This window comes from Stegostoma tigrinum, chromosome 3 (assembly GCF_030684315.1).
Source record: "Stegostoma tigrinum isolate sSteTig4 chromosome 3, sSteTig4.hap1, whole genome shotgun sequence".
In the NCBI taxonomy this organism is placed as follows: Eukaryota; Metazoa; Chordata; class Chondrichthyes; order Orectolobiformes; family Stegostomatidae; genus Stegostoma; species Stegostoma tigrinum.
In genome coordinates this window covers 66,582,936-66,601,304 of record NC_081356.1, presented here as the reverse complement: position 1 = coordinate 66,601,304, position 18,369 = coordinate 66,582,936, and the positions used below count along the sequence as shown (strand labels likewise).

The following is an 18,369-nucleotide window of genomic DNA, read 5'->3' as shown; positions in this document are numbered from 1 at the left end:
CCTTTAGTAGAAAGGGTCAGGTGATCCAGAAGCAGGAGCAAGGGGAGGCAGTCTAAGACCAACGGTGGATCTGAGAAGAAGCACAATAAAGTATTCCCTGTTCAAGGTTATCCTCCGTCCACCTTGTGTTCTATTTATAGTTCTAATGAACCACAAACATAAAAGTTTCAAGTGCTGAGCCCGCACAGCTCAAAGAAGAAACAATTATTTAACCACCGCCTCACAGCCAACCTGGTAATGCTGAAGAATGGGAACCACAGAATGCCCACAGAGCCTGGCCTGACATGCCTTTCATAAAGAGCACTCAGGAGGAGACTTTAGGTTTCTCTACCAGGAAACCGCATGACTGGATCAAGACAACGGAATGTTACTATATCGCCAGTGTGAGGTGTTCCAGAACTACAGGCACCACCAAAACTCAAGGGAAAGGAAGCAGGTCTCCAGATAAATGAAGTTCCAGGTCCGACACAAACCCCCTAACCTTAGTAACAGATAGGAGGTCGATAGGGTGCAAGAAACCCAGAAACTCAGAGACAACCATGACAAGTCTTCTGCACCATCAAGAGCATCTATAACCCAAAAACACAATCTATCCCACTGAGAGTTATAAACATAGAGACAAGTGGTTTCTTCAAAGGAGACTCCATCCTTGTTGTGAGTAGTGTCAACCACATCCTGCTACCAGCTCAGCACAACACCAGACCAACAGATTTATAACAATTTATAACATGACTTGCAAGCGCCGACAGCCAACAGTGCCACTAACTCAGTCAGAATCCCTTCACCTCCAATGCAGATCCAAGTCCAGCCCAATGTGGAATCAAGCTGCAATACACAAACAACATGCTCACATTTACAGACCGAGCTCCAAAACATCATTGATACATTCTCAGAGGCATAACAGAGAATGGCCAGTAGGTTAAATATTCGGAAGATAAAGATCATCCAGCCACTTGCTCCCAGTGTACAACACCTCCATCCAACTACCAATATCCACAGCAAGCTATTAGACATTGTGGATCAATTTTAACACCTTGGGAGCCTCCTTTCAGTAAGGGCAGACAATGACGATGAATTTCAACATCACCTCTAGTGTGTCAGTGCAGCATTTGACTGTCTGATAGGCTGTACCAGTGACCTCTCATAGGCCAACCTGCCCAGTATTGGGGCACTCAGTGGTCATTCTGCTGCACTGGGTGGGCCATATCATCCACATCCTTGACACATGTTCCCTACTTCCAGCTTCATTACAGCAAGTAGTTACCAGGAGGACTGAGGAAACATTTCAAGGTAATTCTCAAAGCCTCCCTGAAAAAATGTGCAATGTTCCCATTGTCTCATGGGAAGCTCCGCAGCACTCAAACTGGAGATGAAGCATCTGTCATGGTGCTAATCATTTCTAATATCTTTGACAGGCCCAGGAGGAGGTCAAGTACAAAGAACTGAAAGACTGTGTGAAAATCTGAGCATCCCACCAGCTTCTCTACAAACTCACTGTTGAAAAGTCTTTCAATTGCTTCACTTTATGCATATCATTTAATAAACAGCATCCACAACAGTGCAGCACTCTCACATTCGAATTTTGGCTCGGATAGTATGCTCAAGTTTCTGAAGTGATGGTTGAACCCATCACCTGACAGACTAGAGTTCTACCTGTGATTTATCAGTTACTTCACAGTTGTAACTATTTTAACTTTTTGAAATATTGATTCTGTCAGTGTTTTAGATCCTCTCATTGTTGGATAACTCGCCATTCCAGGCCCCTTACGGACCTGACCATAACGTGCTTGGAAGATAATCCAGGACAGAGAAAGGATATCCCATGAGATCAGCCTATCTCCAACTTAAAAAGCATTTTACTTGCTCCTGTATTCCAGCACTAGGTTTTAGCTGATTACAGAAGGCTCTCCTCCCAATAAGTCTGATACTTATCAAAATAATAGAAATATAAATTATAATTATCAATGAAGAGTTATGTTTGATAATAGTATGATTATTATTAAACTAGATTTCAGAAGAGTCCCTGCAAATCTTTTGAATGTGTTAAAACTTGTATCTACTAACCTGTGTGAATCTTTGGAACTGGGTATAATTTTGCCACATTCTCGCTTATAGAAAACCCCTTCAATCCATGATTTCTGCGCCTAGAAATGAGAAAAGAATGCAAATGAATTATTCTGTATTGTGGGATTTCAATGGTTTTGAATAGTGATTTTGATTGTTCTGTTATATTATGTGAGTCTGGTTTGAACAGATTGTTCTTAACTTTGGTGTAACTTTGGACTCTCAGATCAGGTGCGGAGTGTATACCTGGACAATCCCAAAAAACTATTTATCTTTCCTCCCCCATAATTTTTAGTGGATCTGGCCCTTGTCTTAGCTCGTCTACTGCTGAAATCTTCGTCTCTGTCTTGGTAATCTCTAAATTTGACTTTTTCAACACTATCCACCAGTCTCCCACATTTTACCAGCGGTAATCTTGCAAGTTAACATTCAGACCCGTGTTCTAACTCACATGGGATCTGAATCACCCATATGTCCCTGGCCTGCAGTAGTCCCCACTGAAGCTCAATTTTATTATTCTCATCCTTGCTCTGAAATTCATCTTTAACTCTCTCTATGTCTGTGATCTCTTACAGTAGGCAACCCTTCTGCAATATTGGCACCCTTTTTGATTCTAGCCTCACAAATCATGATTTTAGTTGCACCATTGGAAGTCGTACATGGAGCCATGGAGGGTAACTGCTGGTAATGACACAATAACACCAACTGTTGTATCACTCTGGTTGATGCTGATCTTGAGGGATTACAGTTTTTATTTCCATTACCTTAAAGTAAATGATACAAGTAAAACATAATCAGAATTTTTTCCACAAGGAATAATTTGAACATTTTTAAAAGCCATTAATAATTTTATCCAACACTGTTGAATACTATTTAACTATAATAAAGTGCAAAGAAAACATTGTAAGTGACTACATTAAGTAAATAAGCCATAACTAATAAAATTGTTGCAAACAAACCTGGTCAAAATATAGTTAAACTATAGCTAGCAATCACAGTAATGTACATTTCACTGAAAATTCTAATTTCTATATTTCACAGCCAGTGTGAAGACTGCATTTGTAATAATTATAAATGAATGCAAATATAATTACAAAATATTAGTAAAGCACACTCAATAACATATACATTGACATGAGTAAAAGCAGCTTGTCACAATAGTCTTATATATCTTATGTAAAAATTAAAACTTACCATATTTTAATGATTGAGAAAGACAATTTTATTATTTTCCTATTTCCTTGAAAAAGTAATGAGCCTTTTAAAGTGCTCACGAACAAGAGGAATGCAAAACTTTACAACATAGCAGCAATACACTGCTTTGTTTTAGTGCCTGAGCTCAGTTTGACACAATTGTATGTAAACTGAAGTAAATAAAGTTCATACAGAACTATTTATTCCCTTTTTGTCTTTCACAAACATCTTTCAGAAAAGCTGTATGTGAAAGAAAGGAAAGGCTTTACATACCCTCACATCTGCAAGATTTGTGTTAAAAATGAATGTGTCAAGGACATAACCAGTAATATGTTTTAACCCTTCCAGGATAGTAGAAATACCTAAAGGAATTTGTTAAGCATGTAGCCAGTGCTCATTATGCTCAGTCATCAAAATGTATATATAGATACCTATTTCTAATTTGTTAAATCCAGAGTTTCAAACAAACATACCTTTGACAGTAGTTATTACATAAAAAACTGAAAGTTGTAAAGGAAACTCTGAATGCAAAAGGTTAAACCTTCCTCCCTCCATTTAAATACAGGTATATCTGCATTCCACAACTGATTCTTGACTTTAACCAGAATGAACCTGTTTTGTTAGTGCAATTTATTGGATTTGTATGAAATTTACAAATATTGGATAACTAAAGCTGGCACAATATACATTCTATGTGATACTAGTTAAGAAGAATTTGTTGAGTCTTTGAGAAGGTGTAGAGGTTAGAATTATAATTGTCATAATGACTTTAATTGGCCTGATGATAGTTTTTGGCAGACTTCTGGTAAAGTTCAACAATTGTGATCATAAGTATTTGAAGCGAATTAGTGGGAAATTCACTGAGTGGATAGAAATGTAATTTAGAAATAGTATTGTAATCTACAAGATAATAAGACAAAAAGTTAGAAAATGTAATTACATTGCATCAATGTATTTTCAGTGACACAAACATGAAAGGACAAGTGATAGCCTCCTTTGGTGATGTGATTGTTCTATGTTTCTGTGTAGAAAGCAGAAGATGGTTGCTGAATATTTAAGTCTTAGGCTAGTATTGCTAGCTGATGGAGACCAATAAGGTGAACTGTAGCACTTACATGAGATGTGATCAAAAGAAAGGAAAACAAGTTGAAGGCAAGTACCGATCGCAGCATTTATACAAGATCCTAGATCTGGCTGTACACTGGTCACAGAGAGGACAGTGACATCAGTTAGATTCTGCAAACCCCTGGGATATGTTGTGACAAAGCTCTCAGGAGCCATTTGCTCTCATTTCCCCAAAATGAAACCTCAAGGCATGAACACCAGTGAGTAAAGTATTGACATTGGGTACATTGGCCTTTCTGTTTGTGGGAAGGCAGGTACAGATATTCTTGGTGCTATCATATGCTCCAGGTAGTAATGCATTGTATCAAATTTTCTTGGATATTGGCACTGAGGATGCGTTGACTCTGCCATTACTGTGCTACCTGTTTCAAGTCCTCTGAGTTGCTTTTCAGTGGTGTCACATGAGTGCTCTTACAAGTCAAATGAGAGGGGGTCACTGTCTCCCTCTAGCTCTGCCACTCTATAGGGTCACAACATCAATTTAATCGGGTCATTCAATTCCCAAAACATATACTATTTCTATATTAGACTTAGAATAAAAAGAACCATCAGCAAAGTTTCTCTAACAAGCACAAAATTACTGATTTATTATAAAACAAAACTGATACGTTCAAGATTCAGAATGGGTTTACACACACTTTGTAATATGAAAAGGTAAATGTTTATCCTTCTATGCAAACATACCAGGTAAAGGAGGCACAAGTAGATTTCTCTGTGCAGAAATTCACTTTGGGGAAAAAAATACTTCAGGCTAATAATGGTTTGTTCTTGAGGAGAAAATGACTAAGATAAGGAATGTTTTTATGGCTTTTGATCTCGTATTCTGGCACACTTGGATAAGGCATTAGACACCAGCAGTTGTCGGTGGGGTCATTGCAGACAAAACTTGTTCAGGAACCATAGTATCAAGAAGTCACTCACTATTGTTTTGAAGAGGACAATAAGGTTTGGCATTGGGTTCACAATAAGGGTGCTTCAGAAAGGCAGGGAGATGATCTGTGCAAGTTTTCCCCACGTTGACAACTGACATCCAAAACAATATTTGAACAAGACAGCCACAAAATCCAAGCTGGTGATATCTTATGAAGTGAGTTGAAATAATCAACTCAAGTCATGAGCTTTCCCAGACTTGTCTGTTAATTACCTTTATGGAAAGATCAAACCAGGCATCTACATAATTTAAACTTTTTCTACATTTTTTTTCAAAACTCAAGATCTAAATAACGTTAAATATGAAGCCTTTACTATTGCGCAATACTATTTCTGCATGAGTGAGACCCAAGAAAATTGAATTCTTGAGCTCACAATTAAATAACATCTTTAACAAAGCCTGCCCCATTGTCAGATATTTTAACCTCTTTTTCCTGTGGTAGCATGAGAATAATGAACAAAGTGAGGTGATTAAATTTCTCCTGCACTGTAAAGAAATTTTGCAGGTCAAGACAGTACCAATCACTGTCACACACTAAACTTCCCATCACTCCAGTTTCATACCTCTGTGTTTGGGCATAAGGCTTGGCTCCCTGAACTTCATTGCTTCTATCGTCAGTCTTGTTCCCATTATAATTTCCCAGGTTGCCTGTTCCATCCCTCCAAGAATCCTTAGTTTTCATATCCCGTTACTGTTCCTGGTCTCTGTTATCAGTTCAAACACCCACTGCCCACCTGAGAAAAGTCTTTCAGATGATAAATTACTAATCTTTAATTTCTTTGCATCACGTAGTCATAGCAATATCAACTCAACTTGGATATGGACTTAGGAAGAATAAAATGAAGCATTCAGCAATGATATGAGGAAAAAACCAGAGGGTTGTATTTAAGATAACGAAGCGTGAAGCTGGATGAACACAGCAGGCCACACAGAATCTCAGGAGCGCAAAAGCTGACATTTCGGGCCCATACCCTTCATCAGTGCTCAAGTTCACTTTATTCAAAATATTGGTTGGAGAGCTGAATGGGAGACAGGGCAATGTCAATGAATGTGTTTTATATGAGCTTCCAAATTTTTTTTGATAAAATTTCTCAAGATAGATTGTTGGCTAATGTTGATCTTCAAGGATTTCAGTGAAGGAATATTATTAACTTGGTTCGAAAATTGGCTGAGCACAGTAGAATGGAGGATTGAAAGTTATGGAAAGATACTCTGATTGGTGCAAAGTAATTTGTGGTTTCCTACTGGGATCTGTGTCAATGGCTTTAATGATCAAAGAGGACAACATATATAGGTTCGAGCTCCAAGATTTGATACTTCCGGAACTAGAACTGTAAGAAATTTTGGAATTTCCTGGATTTTCAAATACTTGCTGGTACAAGACATTTTGCATCCAGGGAATAGGGAAGACCTGTGTTAGGTGGGGTGGGGTGGGGATTGGGGTGAGCAGGGAGGCAGACATTAAAACATTGCATTGAAGCCCGTGCAAAACCTTGACTGATTTCATTTGCTGGGATCAGACTAAGAATGACCTCTTCATCCCCATGTTTATTCTGTCCTGGAAGCAGAGCCCAGATGTCCAGAGAGGAAAAAATTCCAGCTCAGGTAAATTCTGATTATCAGATAGCTGAATTTTCAATATTGTATTTGTTATCAAATTTTTCGATCATATGAAGGTAAGCAGCATAAAACTACAAAGAAATATTAATAGAATTAAGCATTACATTTTTGATTATTGATAGATAACCAAAATAGTTGCACATGTATTTCAACGGAGGTAAATGTGAAGTCATCCAATTGAACATGAAAGGATCGAACAGGATACTTCCTGTTCCAGTTCAGGTACAACACTGGCATTTACCCAGGAATGTGGAAAATTGCCCAGGAATGTCCTGTACACAAAAAGCAGAATAAATCCAACTTGGCTAATTACCATCCCATCAGTCTACTCTTGATCTTCAGTAAAGTGATGGAAGGTTCCATTAATAGCGTTATCAAGCAGCACCTGCTCAGCAACAATCTGCTCAATGGCACCCAGTTTGGGTTCCACCAGGGCCACTCAACTCTGGAGCTCACTACTGCCTTGGTTCAAACATGGACAAAAAAGATGATTTCCAGAGGTGAAGTGTGTGTGACAGCCCTGGACATCAAGGCCCCATTTGACCAAGTGTAGCATCAAGGAACCCTAGCAAAATGGGCATCAATGAATATTGGGGGCAGAATCTGCACTGGTTGGAGTCATACCTGGTACATGGGAAGATGGTTGTGGTTATTGGAAATCATTCATCTCAGCTCCAGAATATCTCTGCAGGATTTCCTCAAGGTCGCGTTCGGGGCCCAACCACCTTCAACTGCATCAATGACCTTTCCTCCATAAGGTCGCAAGTGGGGATGCTCACTGATGATTGCACAATGTTTAGCACTATTTGCACCTCCTCAGATTCTGAAGCAGTCTATGTTGAAATGCAATAAGATCTGGACAATATACAGGCTAGCCTTGACAAGTAGCAAGTAAAATTTGCACCACACAAATGCCAGGTAATGACCATCTCCAATATGTGACAATCTAACCACTATCCCTTGATATTCAACAGTATTATCATCACTGAATCCGCCGCTGTCAACATCCTAAGGGTTAAGATTAAGCAAAAACTCAATTGGACTTGCCATCTAAAAACAATAGCTACAACAGCAGGTCAGAGGTTAGGAATTCTGCAACGAGTGAAGCACCAAAGCCTGTACCTCAACGACAAAGCACAAGTCAGAATTTTGATCAAATGCTCCCCACTTGCATGGGTGGGTGCAGCTCCAACAACACTCCACAAAATTGACAGCATCCAGGATAAAGCAATCGGCTTGACTAGAACTACATTCACAGTAATCCACTCGCTCAACCAGTGATGGTCAGTAGCAGCAGTGTGTACTATCTACAAGATGCATTACAGCAATTCACTAAAAATCCTTACACAGCTTCTTCCAAGCCCATGACTACATCCATCCAGAAGAAGGGCAGCAGATACATGGGAACAGCACCATCTGTAAGTTCCCATCCAAGACGCTCATTATCCTGACTTGGAAATATGTTGCCATTCTTTCACTGTCATTAGGTCAAAATCCTGGAATTCCCTCTCGAACAGCATTGTGGATCTATTTACAGTAGACAGACTGCAGAAGTTCAATAAGGCAGCACACCACCAACTTCTCAAGAGCAACAAGGGATATGAAATAAATGCAGGTGAGCCAGTGATGCACATGTCCCACGAGTGAATGAAAAGAATACCAAATTTAAGGTTCTTGCAAAGATTTGTAGCCCAGGTTGTGGATGAGGTTGTTGGCCTACTCACTGAGCTGGCTGGTTGTTGTACATCCCCTACTTCTATACAGTCCCCAAAGTACACAAACCAGAATCCCCTTCAGACCCATTGTCTCCCTATCAGGCACACCTACACACAAACTGGCCAAGGACCTACACAACAGACCGATACAGCTGGTCACTGGGTCACCCCATTCCATCCATCCAACCCAGGTCAGGGCCATTTCCAATCCCCAGGTTAGCACATGTGTAGGAACTGTCTCCAGCTACAGCTCCTGGGAGCTTGAGTTTCAGAGTTGGACCGATGGCTGGGGAGACTGTGGAGCATCTGCAAGGCAGAGAATATCAAGGATAGCACATGGAGAGGGGGTCTCAGTACAAGCTCAGACTCTGTAGGCAGGAATGGAATGGGTGACAGGGCAAGGGAGACTGGCAGATAGTGCAGGAATCGCCTGTGGCCATTCCCCTGCAAAACAGATATACTGTTTTGGATACAGTTGAGGAGAATGACCTCTCAGGGGGAAGCAGCAGCAGCCACCAAACTTGTTGCCCCAAGCTTGGTTCTGCTGCAGAGGGGAATGGCAAAAAGTGTGCCAGGGCAATAGTTACAGAGGACTCAATTGTAAGTTGAATAGACAGCTGTTTCTGTGGCCACAAACGAGACTCCAGCATGGTATGTTATCTCCATGGTGCTAGGATCAAGGACATTTCAGAGCAGGTACAGGATATTCTGGAGGGCAAAAGGTGTATAGCCAGTGATCGTGGTACACATCAGTACAAACGACATAGGCTTAAAATAAATGGATGATGTCCTAAAAGCAGAATACAGGCTGCTGGGAACAGAGTTAAGAAATCAGACTTCAAAGGTAGTGATCTCAGGATTACTACCTGTGCCCCGTGCTAGTCAGATAGAAATGACAGGAAATATCGGATGAATACCTGGCTGAAAAGATGGTGTTGGGGGGGGGAAGGTTTCAGATTCCTGGAGCTGGAGGAGGTGGGGTTGGACAGGTTACACCTGGGCAGGACTTGGAACGATGTCCTAGATGGAGTGTTTGATCAAGCGGTTGCGGACAGCTTAAACTAATATGCCGAGGAATAGGAATCTATGTAATGAGTCAAGAAGGAGGGAGCAAGGACAAAAACAAAAGGTAGAAAAGGGAATAAGAAAAGTCATAGGCAGAGAAATCAATGATAAAATTCAAACAGGCTATTGAGAAACATAAGAGCAAGACAAACAGTATTGAAAAGACAAGTTTAAAGGGTTTGTGCCTTAATGTGAGAAACATTTTCAATAAAGTTGTTGAACTAATCACACAGATGGATAAACAGGTATGATATAATTGGGATTGCAGAGACATGGCTGCAGGGCGACCAGGGATGGGAACTGAATGTCCGGCATTTAGGAAGGACAGGCAAAAAGGAAAAGGTGGCGGAACGGTATTGCCAGCTAAAGAGGAAATTAGCACAATGGAGAGGAAGGATATTAGCTCTGACAATGTGGAGTCTGTATGGGTAGAGGTGAGAAATACCACGGGGCCAAAAACATTGGTGGGTGTCATATATAAATCTCAAACTGCAGTGGTGATGTCGGGAATGGCATTCAGCAGGAAATCAGAGATGCATGTGAAAAGGAAATATTGGTGATCATGGGTGATTTTAATCTGCGCATGGATTGGGAAAATCAAATTAGCCACAATGCCACAGAGGAGGAATTCCTGAAGTGTGTATGGGATGGTTTTCCCGACCAATATGTGGAAGAACCATCTAGAGAACAGGCTACGTAAGATTGGGTGCTGTGTAATGAGAAGGGAATTACTGCCAATCTAGCTGTGCGAGACCCCTTGGGTATGAGCAACCATAATGTGAGGGATTTTTTTTATGCAGATGGAGAGTGAGGCAGTTAATTTGGAGACTAGGGTACTGAATCTTAATAAAGGAAATGATGAAGCTATGAGGTGTAAATTAGCCTTGATAGATTGGGGGAGAGTTACATAAAGGAATGACAGTGGATAGGCAATGGCAAACACTCAAGTAATGCATGGGGGATCTGCAGCAACTGTTTATTCTTGTCTGTCACAAAAGCAAAATGGGTAAAATTGCCAATCCCAATGGCTTACAAAGGAAATTAAAGATAGCATCCAATCCAAGGAAGAAGCATACAAATTGGACAAGAAAGATAATATGTCTGAGGATTAGGTGCAGTTTAGAATACAGCAAAGGAGGACCAAGGGATTGATTAATGGGTACTTTACAAATTGCCAGACAGTGAGCTGGTGAGGTGCCAAAGGGATCAGTGCTGGGACTCCAGCTACTCATTAATATATATTAATGATCGGATGAGGGAACAAGATATAACATCTCAAAGTTTGCAGGTGATACCAAGTTGGATATCTAGCTGCCTGTTGAATACATTCAATGTTTTAGCATCAACTATTTCCTGTGGCAATGAATTACACAGGCTAACCACTCTTTGGGTGAAGAAATGTCTCCTCATCTTTGTCATAAATGGTCTTTGTCACAAACGTCTGTGAGACCACCCCCCCCCCCCCCCAACCCAGAGGGCAACGTGTAACGAGGATCCAGAAATCCTTCAGCATGATCTGGACAAGTTGGGTGAGTGGGAAATCAATGACAGATGCAGTACAATTTGGGTAAAAGAGAGGTTATTTACTATGGAAACTAAAACAAGAAGGCAGATCACTACTTGAATGGCTGTAAATTGGGAGAGGGGAGTGTGCAGTGAGCCCTGGATGTCCTTGTGTACCAGTCACTGAAGGTATGCATGCAGGTACAGCAAGTGGTAAAGAAGGCAACTGGTATGTTGGCCTTCATTGCAAGAGGTTTTGCTTACATGAGCAGGAATGTGTTTTTGCAGTTATACATCGCCTTGGTGAGGCCACATCTAAAATAATGTGTGCAGTTTTGGTCTCCTTTTTTGAAGAAGGATGCTCTTGCTCTCAAGGGAATGCAGCAAAGGTTTACCAGTCTGATTTCACAAACGGTGCAACTGATACAGGAGGACACATTGACTAAGTTATGATTGTTTTTGCTGGAGTTCAGACGAACAGGAGGGGTTGGGGGTGTGGGGATCTCACAGAGACTTCTCAAATTCTGACAGGACTAGACAGGGTGGATAAAGGAAGGATGTTCCCATGCAGGGTGTGTCCAGAACCAGGGGTCACAGTCTGAGGATTTGGGTTTAAGACAGAGATGAGGAGATATTTCTTCACCCAAAGACTGGTGAGCCTGTGGAATTCATTGCCATAGGAAGGAGTTGATGCCAAAACATTGAATGCATTCAACAGGCAGCTAGATACAGCACTTGGGGTGAATGGGGTCAAAAGATTATGGGGAGAAAGCAGGTTTAGGCTATTGAGTTAGATGGTCTGCCATGATCATGATGAATGGTATCCTCCTGCTCCAATATTTCAGTAACTAGCGAAAATGAGATTAACCTCAAATGTGGATTACACAAAATGTCTATGTAATTGAATGTAGTGTGATGTTTAGTAAGAAGAATCAGGACGCATCTTTACTTCTGTCAATCTGATTCTTCTACCCCCTTAAACAGAAATAAAATAATGCACTGAAAAGTAAATTTTTCTGACTTTTAATAAGCTTTAGCAAATGATTAGTTAAGCATTAGTGTTACAAAGTAACTTGCTTAAAATTCTTGTCTGCACATCCAAACTAACTTTAAACATAATAACATGCAAAATCCTGGTTTAATTTTTAAAAGTTTCACCTTCAGTTCCATTGACCTTGCACAATGTTGGAACTCTCTACTGTAGCCAGGAAGGCACTCAATCTCAACATTCATTTTGTGGTTTTTCCTAAGATTCATTGGCACTCAATGAACACATCTTGATAATATCCATGCCAGCCTTTCAAGAAATGAAGTGTGGTTTTATCGGGACACATGTCCACAGAATTCTGCTGGCATGTTTTTCTAATATTCCCTAACACCTACCTCACTTGTCAGGTAAATTTATTGCACAAACATGACCAGAAAGCAATAAGATAGTGCAGTAAATGGAAATGTCACAGTATATGAAAGTCCTTACAGAGTGCTGTGAATTTGAAGGGTACTGTTTTCTTCTGAACCTGTTCCATAACACAATTTTGGCGTCTTCAAGCTGTTGTCCTGATAGAACATTGATTGATATTACTGTTGCTGTTGTCGGTCATAATAACTCAAACAATAAAAAAACTTTCCTTACTGTGAGATTAGTTATCTGCTTACAGATAACAAGTGAATATATGTTCCATTGCTGGAAGGCAGAAACAAACTGTCTAGGCTTCGCTAGAAAACATTCAGATCCTATCTGCCACCACCACCAACTCTTGTTGCATCAACATGAAAGCAAATATTTAATGGAACTAAGGAGAAAAAGTATCATTCTGCAAATAAAATGTACTGTAGAACAAATAAACAGACAGTCCATATCCTACATTATAAAATGCACTAATATGATGCAAATAATTGAGAATTCAAACACGCCACTTGAAACAAATAATTTTCAGAAGTTCATACATACGCAGTATATAGAGGGATTTTTCATTATTATTTTGTAAATTTGGGAAACCTGAATGTTACAACATTTTGTAATTATTTGTATACAAAAATATTCACAATTGTGCAATCCTTTTATTATTTATTACCAGATGTTTATTTAATATTGTCTATAATCACATTATAAATTATCAGTGTTTTATTTCTATTGTCTTTAGAATTCAGCAGCAACCATCATGATTTGACAATTTAGGTATGTTACATAAGATTACATGGAAAATGAAATATGTATGAAAAATATTCTCTGATTTGTTTATTGCAATGTATGTGGTGGTTAATAGAAAATACAGATCAAAGTTGAAAATACAAGGCTAATTTTGCGTTTGTGTTTTTTTTACACAATGAGAAGCTGTAGTTAAACACACTTACATATCCCCAGAACTTTTAAACTATTTTTTTAAAGCTTCCTCTAAAGTGGTCATCAGTATTTTAACCCTAAGGACAGGAATGTCCTTGCCACACTTTATTAAAAGAGCAGGACCAAATTTCCCAGAAACACGCTCCAATATATTGTATTCTCCGAAAATGCATTCAATTAAACACTACTTCCTCTTTTCGGGTTAAAATGGGTGAGCCCTACGTTAATGATCAACATTTTTAACAACGAAGAGCATGAGTTAGGTTGCCTTTGATGCAAAGTATCATCAGATTGACTCGAAATTATTATGTGCATTACCTTTTCTGGAAATACTGTCTAAGATTTGAAAGTAATAGCAATAAATAAATTTGCAATTTGTTTTGATCCTCTGACGTGCAATCGTGTGACTAAGCAATTTTGTCTGGCTATTTGAAATCTAAAAGGTTTCCAGACATTTTTGTTGACATTTTTTTAAATAAAAGAAGCAGTATCATTCGGGGAATATATTCTAACTCTTCGTGCATCTGTTTATGCATATAAAATAACATCTGACTTACACAGTTGGCCTTAAATGAGTGCACAATACAATTTAATTTTTCCCATACACGCGCTCGCAAACCACAAGTTAAAACTCACACATCAAAGCGCCGAACTAATAGTTGCATAAAATACATTATTTTCTACAGAGCTGCATTTTTTTTCATGCGGCTCATTGCAGTCTACCTCTTGGTTACTCGCTCCATTGGTAAGAAGTTAAGCTGTCGAGCCCTTTCGGTGTCAAGAAATGGACTTTGGCATCATAGAAGATAAACGGCGTGCAAGTTAAGTATTAAAAGAGAACCCATGAATTGTTTTACACTTTCTACAAACATTACGACCTGTGCCACTGCACTGCCCTACTGTTTAAAACTAATTATAAGCTTTGTTTAAGATTGTTGCTACTTGAATCGAAGACGGGATGTGCACTGGCTTTCCAGGTCATTACAAGATTTGGTACCTTGAGCTGAACCTTCATTTAACCCGACGTCTTCTGCTTGAAAGGGACCGGGGATATTTTCTTCTGACTTTGTAGCAAAAATGAAACTTTGTAGACTTCCAAAGCATTGGAAAACGGAAGAATATCTCCAGAGCCACGCAGTGTCACGCTAAAAGCGATGCCTTCAATATTAACTAAGGCTGACTGCGCTGTGCTGATCCTTGAACCCCGGCGGTGGCTATCTGACACTTTCCCAGTTACTGCTCTGATTGGAATATAATAGTTCTTTTCAGATTATGACTCATTGAATCTGCGAGCAGTCTTCTTACTATCAACATACAATGGTACAGTCGCGGTCTACAGTGACCGGAGTGAATACTTAATTTAAAACAAAAACTGTACACAGTATTAAACTTTCAGTCACTACACGTTCCACACATTCCTTCAAAAAAAAGGTTTATCTTGTGTCAGACAACCCAATAATGTAATCGTAACTTAGAGACTTCAGTTGATGTTGCCAGTTATTCGAACCCTCGCCAGCAAAAGTAAAAATAGAGGCCATTAAACCAAATAAAGAAAAGGGTTTTTTTGTACATGGTAATTATAATGTTGCCGCATGTCAGGAGAGAAAACAAGGAGAACTTCTTTCAGTGATGCATATGGTTTTCAGGATCGTCCACAAAATAGCAAGGAAAGAGGTTAGGATTTTGTTTTCACAAAGCGGGCTTTTAGGAATTGGCAAGGGTCGGCAAAGAATCTAAACTAGTTTATAAGTGGCAAGTGAGTTAATAATTGGAAAAAAAAGGAAAGACAACGGAACTAAGAAATCGGCTTTGTTCGGAAAACCTGAAAATTTAGGATGTTGGGACATCCGGTTTACCGTGCAACAATCCTTTTAAAGATGACGGTAATCGGAAATCCAGATATTTTCCACGAGACTTCGGGAAGAGAATATCAAGAGAATTAAGGCGCTTTTATACCTTAATTACTCGTAAATTGACTGGGATAGGTAAGTGAGAGGGGCAGCAAGTGGCGAGCGTCCATGGATTATGCTAAGGAGAGTTAGTCCAACAGGAAAGGAAGTATTGCTAGACCTGATTGTTAGCCATGAATGGGCCAAGTAACAACAGAGGAACATCTAGAGGACATCATTGTGTCATAAGGTTTGGGAATCTGGTGGAAAATAATACTGATGTTTCCAGTGTAAGAATAATCAATTGTGAACAATAATAAAGTTGGGTCCAACAGGCTGGAACCAAAGGCAAGCAGGAGAATCAGGAGGTGAACATGGATTACCTTCAAAGAACAGATGGTTTGGACACAGTCTAAGTATATTCTCTCAAAAGGAAGTAAAGTGCAATAAATACATCCAGAGATCCCTGGGATGACAAAGGAGATAGAAGGCAAGTTAAAGCAGAAAAAAATGTCCTTCTAACAAGTGCCTGATAGTAAATACAGTTGCATCCAAGTTTAATACAGAAGTTTCAAAAGAGAAATGAAAAGCAAATACAAGAGGAGGGACTTAGGAGGCAAACAGGCACCTAGCATAAAAAGGAAAATCTACAGTCTTCTATAAGCAAATCAATAGTAAAAGGGAGGTAAGCTGAATATATCAAATAAATAATTCCAGCCAACTAGACTGTAATAGCAATATGGTGGGGTCATGGTATCAAAGCTTCTAACTTCAGTACTTTATCTACAGGCATGCATAGTTTCCTGAAATCCAATCAAACAATGGTACAGATTTCATTTTAACACTAATGACTTTATGTTGCCACTAAATATTTAGAACATTGAACTAGATCATATTTTACTTTTTTCCCAGATAATATCAAACAGCAATTGATCATTACATTTCAAATGCCCATTAAACTCTTTTCAAAATCTAACACTTTGATATTTAAAACAAGATAGATCCTCCAACAAAAACAGAAATTGCTGGAGAAACTCAGCCCTTCTGTCAGAATCTCTTGGGAGAAAGCAGAGGTAATGTTTCAAGTCCAGTGACTCTTCATCAGTTGCTCCAATTTCTCATTCTCTGGCTAGAACAACACTTGCCTGTATTATGGTCTACCAATTAGAAAACCTTGCTAAAATCCATTAATATTGGAGAGAAAGCAGTATCTTAGACAGTTTCATCTTAAAATTGTTCTCAGTCGAATAACTCAATTTCAAAATGTTCCAATAGATCAATGCCTGAAATAATTGGAAAAGTACATCGTCATTAGTTGGATCATAACCCATTGGTTTCACAGTTTACAAAGCATTTAGTCAAAGTAACACCGTGCAAGAATAAAGAATCAAAGACAGAGAATCAAGGGTTTGTTTTTTACAAATTAAAACTGGAACTTAAGTTTCAGCATAATAAGATTTTATGAGTATATTGTACCAAGAAAGAGCTGTGGGATTTCTTTTGGCTATAAGTTCTAAGTTTGTTTGCATTTTGTGTGTATTCTAACAGTAATGAGTCCTGATGGTTTTATTTTCACCTCATTTTGATTAATGCAAATGCCAAATTTGTATTTCAGCTGTCACAATGGAGTTATGGTTACATTGACTTTACCATAAACATAGAAGTACAATTCACATCAATTTAAAATCAAGAAGTGAAGACAAATATCACAGAATTTCTAAACTGCCAATTCATTTTAACACTATAACTTATAAAGCTAATTTAATAAGTGTTTTAATAAATCCAAAATATGAACGTCTGTACTCATAAGAATACACATTTAAAGACAGCAATTTGTTCTATTAAAATGACTGTTGCTAATAAATTGCCCACTTAATGGAGCATAATTGTCGAAGCAACATTGTAGAATGCAATATGAAATTCGGTTTAAAAATAAAACAATCCAGCTCATTCCCCCCTTGTTATCAATAACCTGGATCTTCGTCAGCAAGTTGAACAAGAATTTAAAAACTCACCATGTTTAACTGCGCAAACTAAACTTCAAAAATGAATGTGCAGTGGTCATTAAGCTGGAAAGACTAGTGTGTCGTTCTGAGCCACATAGCCAATTTTCAAATCAGGAATTTCAGCGTTCGAAAGAATACAACGACCATTGTAAAATAAGCACAAAGCAAATGTTTCTTGAAGTTAAACACAAAGAACGCGGCGCACAGTAAGCTCCAAAATATATGGACTTTTTCTTTATGACATCCGTCCGGTGACTTAAGACTTGTCGCTCGAAGCCCGACGGCTTTTCCAGGAACCATAATTTTACAAAACTTCAAACATTCTGTACAATGTACTGTTTGCTGGATGCCGCCTACAGCCTGTTTACAGAATCACACCCAAAAAGATGTACTCTGGAGTCTACAAGATAAAGTGGGTCTGATGTTAACTACCTTTATTAAATAGTTAAAACAAATTACAACTTAACAATATCGTATGGAACGGCGACCCAATAGTAAGGGATTGCATCAGTTGAGAAAGCAAACTCATGTTACCCTTCATGGAGATAACACATCTGCATTTTGAACAGTCACAGTGGCGTACACTCCAGTTAGCATGCAAAGCCAAAGATGAATGGTGACACCATGATCAAGTATAAAAATGTTAAAATAACATTTTCAAATTGATCCATGGATTTTGCCATAAACAGCTTCTGTTATGTAGAAGATAGTGGAAGATCCTCATCTCGAATGTCACGGGATTACTTCGAGCTTCAAAAGCTGCATAATCTATATTTATCGGTGCAATCTACCAACCGCTTAGAATTATTAAGATTTTAAAATGTTCCGGGATCATGATAGAAATAAATGCCCAAAAAGTAGCCACAGGCCATCTTCCACAGTACCAGAAAGTTTCAAGATCAGGGACTTCAAA

At 38.9% G+C, this 18,369-nt stretch overlaps 1 protein-coding gene across 14 annotated transcripts in view; it reads right to left on the bottom strand.

Annotated features, from left to right (window-relative positions):
* The window catches only part of LOC125450802 (transient receptor potential cation channel subfamily M member 6-like), a 154,755-nt gene extending 136,961 nt beyond the window's left edge, over nt 1–17,794 (bottom strand). For 7 of the 14 annotated variants that reach the window (XR_007247158.2, XM_048526998.2, XM_048526999.2 and 4 more), the window contains exons 1-2: nt 14,198–14,302; nt 2,065–2,144 (exon numbers count right to left, since the gene is read on the bottom strand). Coding sequence is in view for 13 of the 14 variants with exons in the window: in XM_048526998.2 (XP_048382955.1) it covers nt 2,065–2,144; nt 14,198–14,235 (118 nt within the window). In the remaining variant the exon portion in view is untranslated. Of the gene's footprint in view, nt 1–2,064; nt 2,145–2,723; nt 2,829–4,198; nt 4,216–14,197; nt 14,522–14,558; nt 14,721–17,465 lie in introns of those variants that run through there. The other 7 variants (XM_048527000.2, XM_048527006.2, XM_048527002.2 and 4 more) reach the window with 6 other exon arrangements.
* Nucleotides 17,795–18,369: the final 575 nt, after the last annotated feature.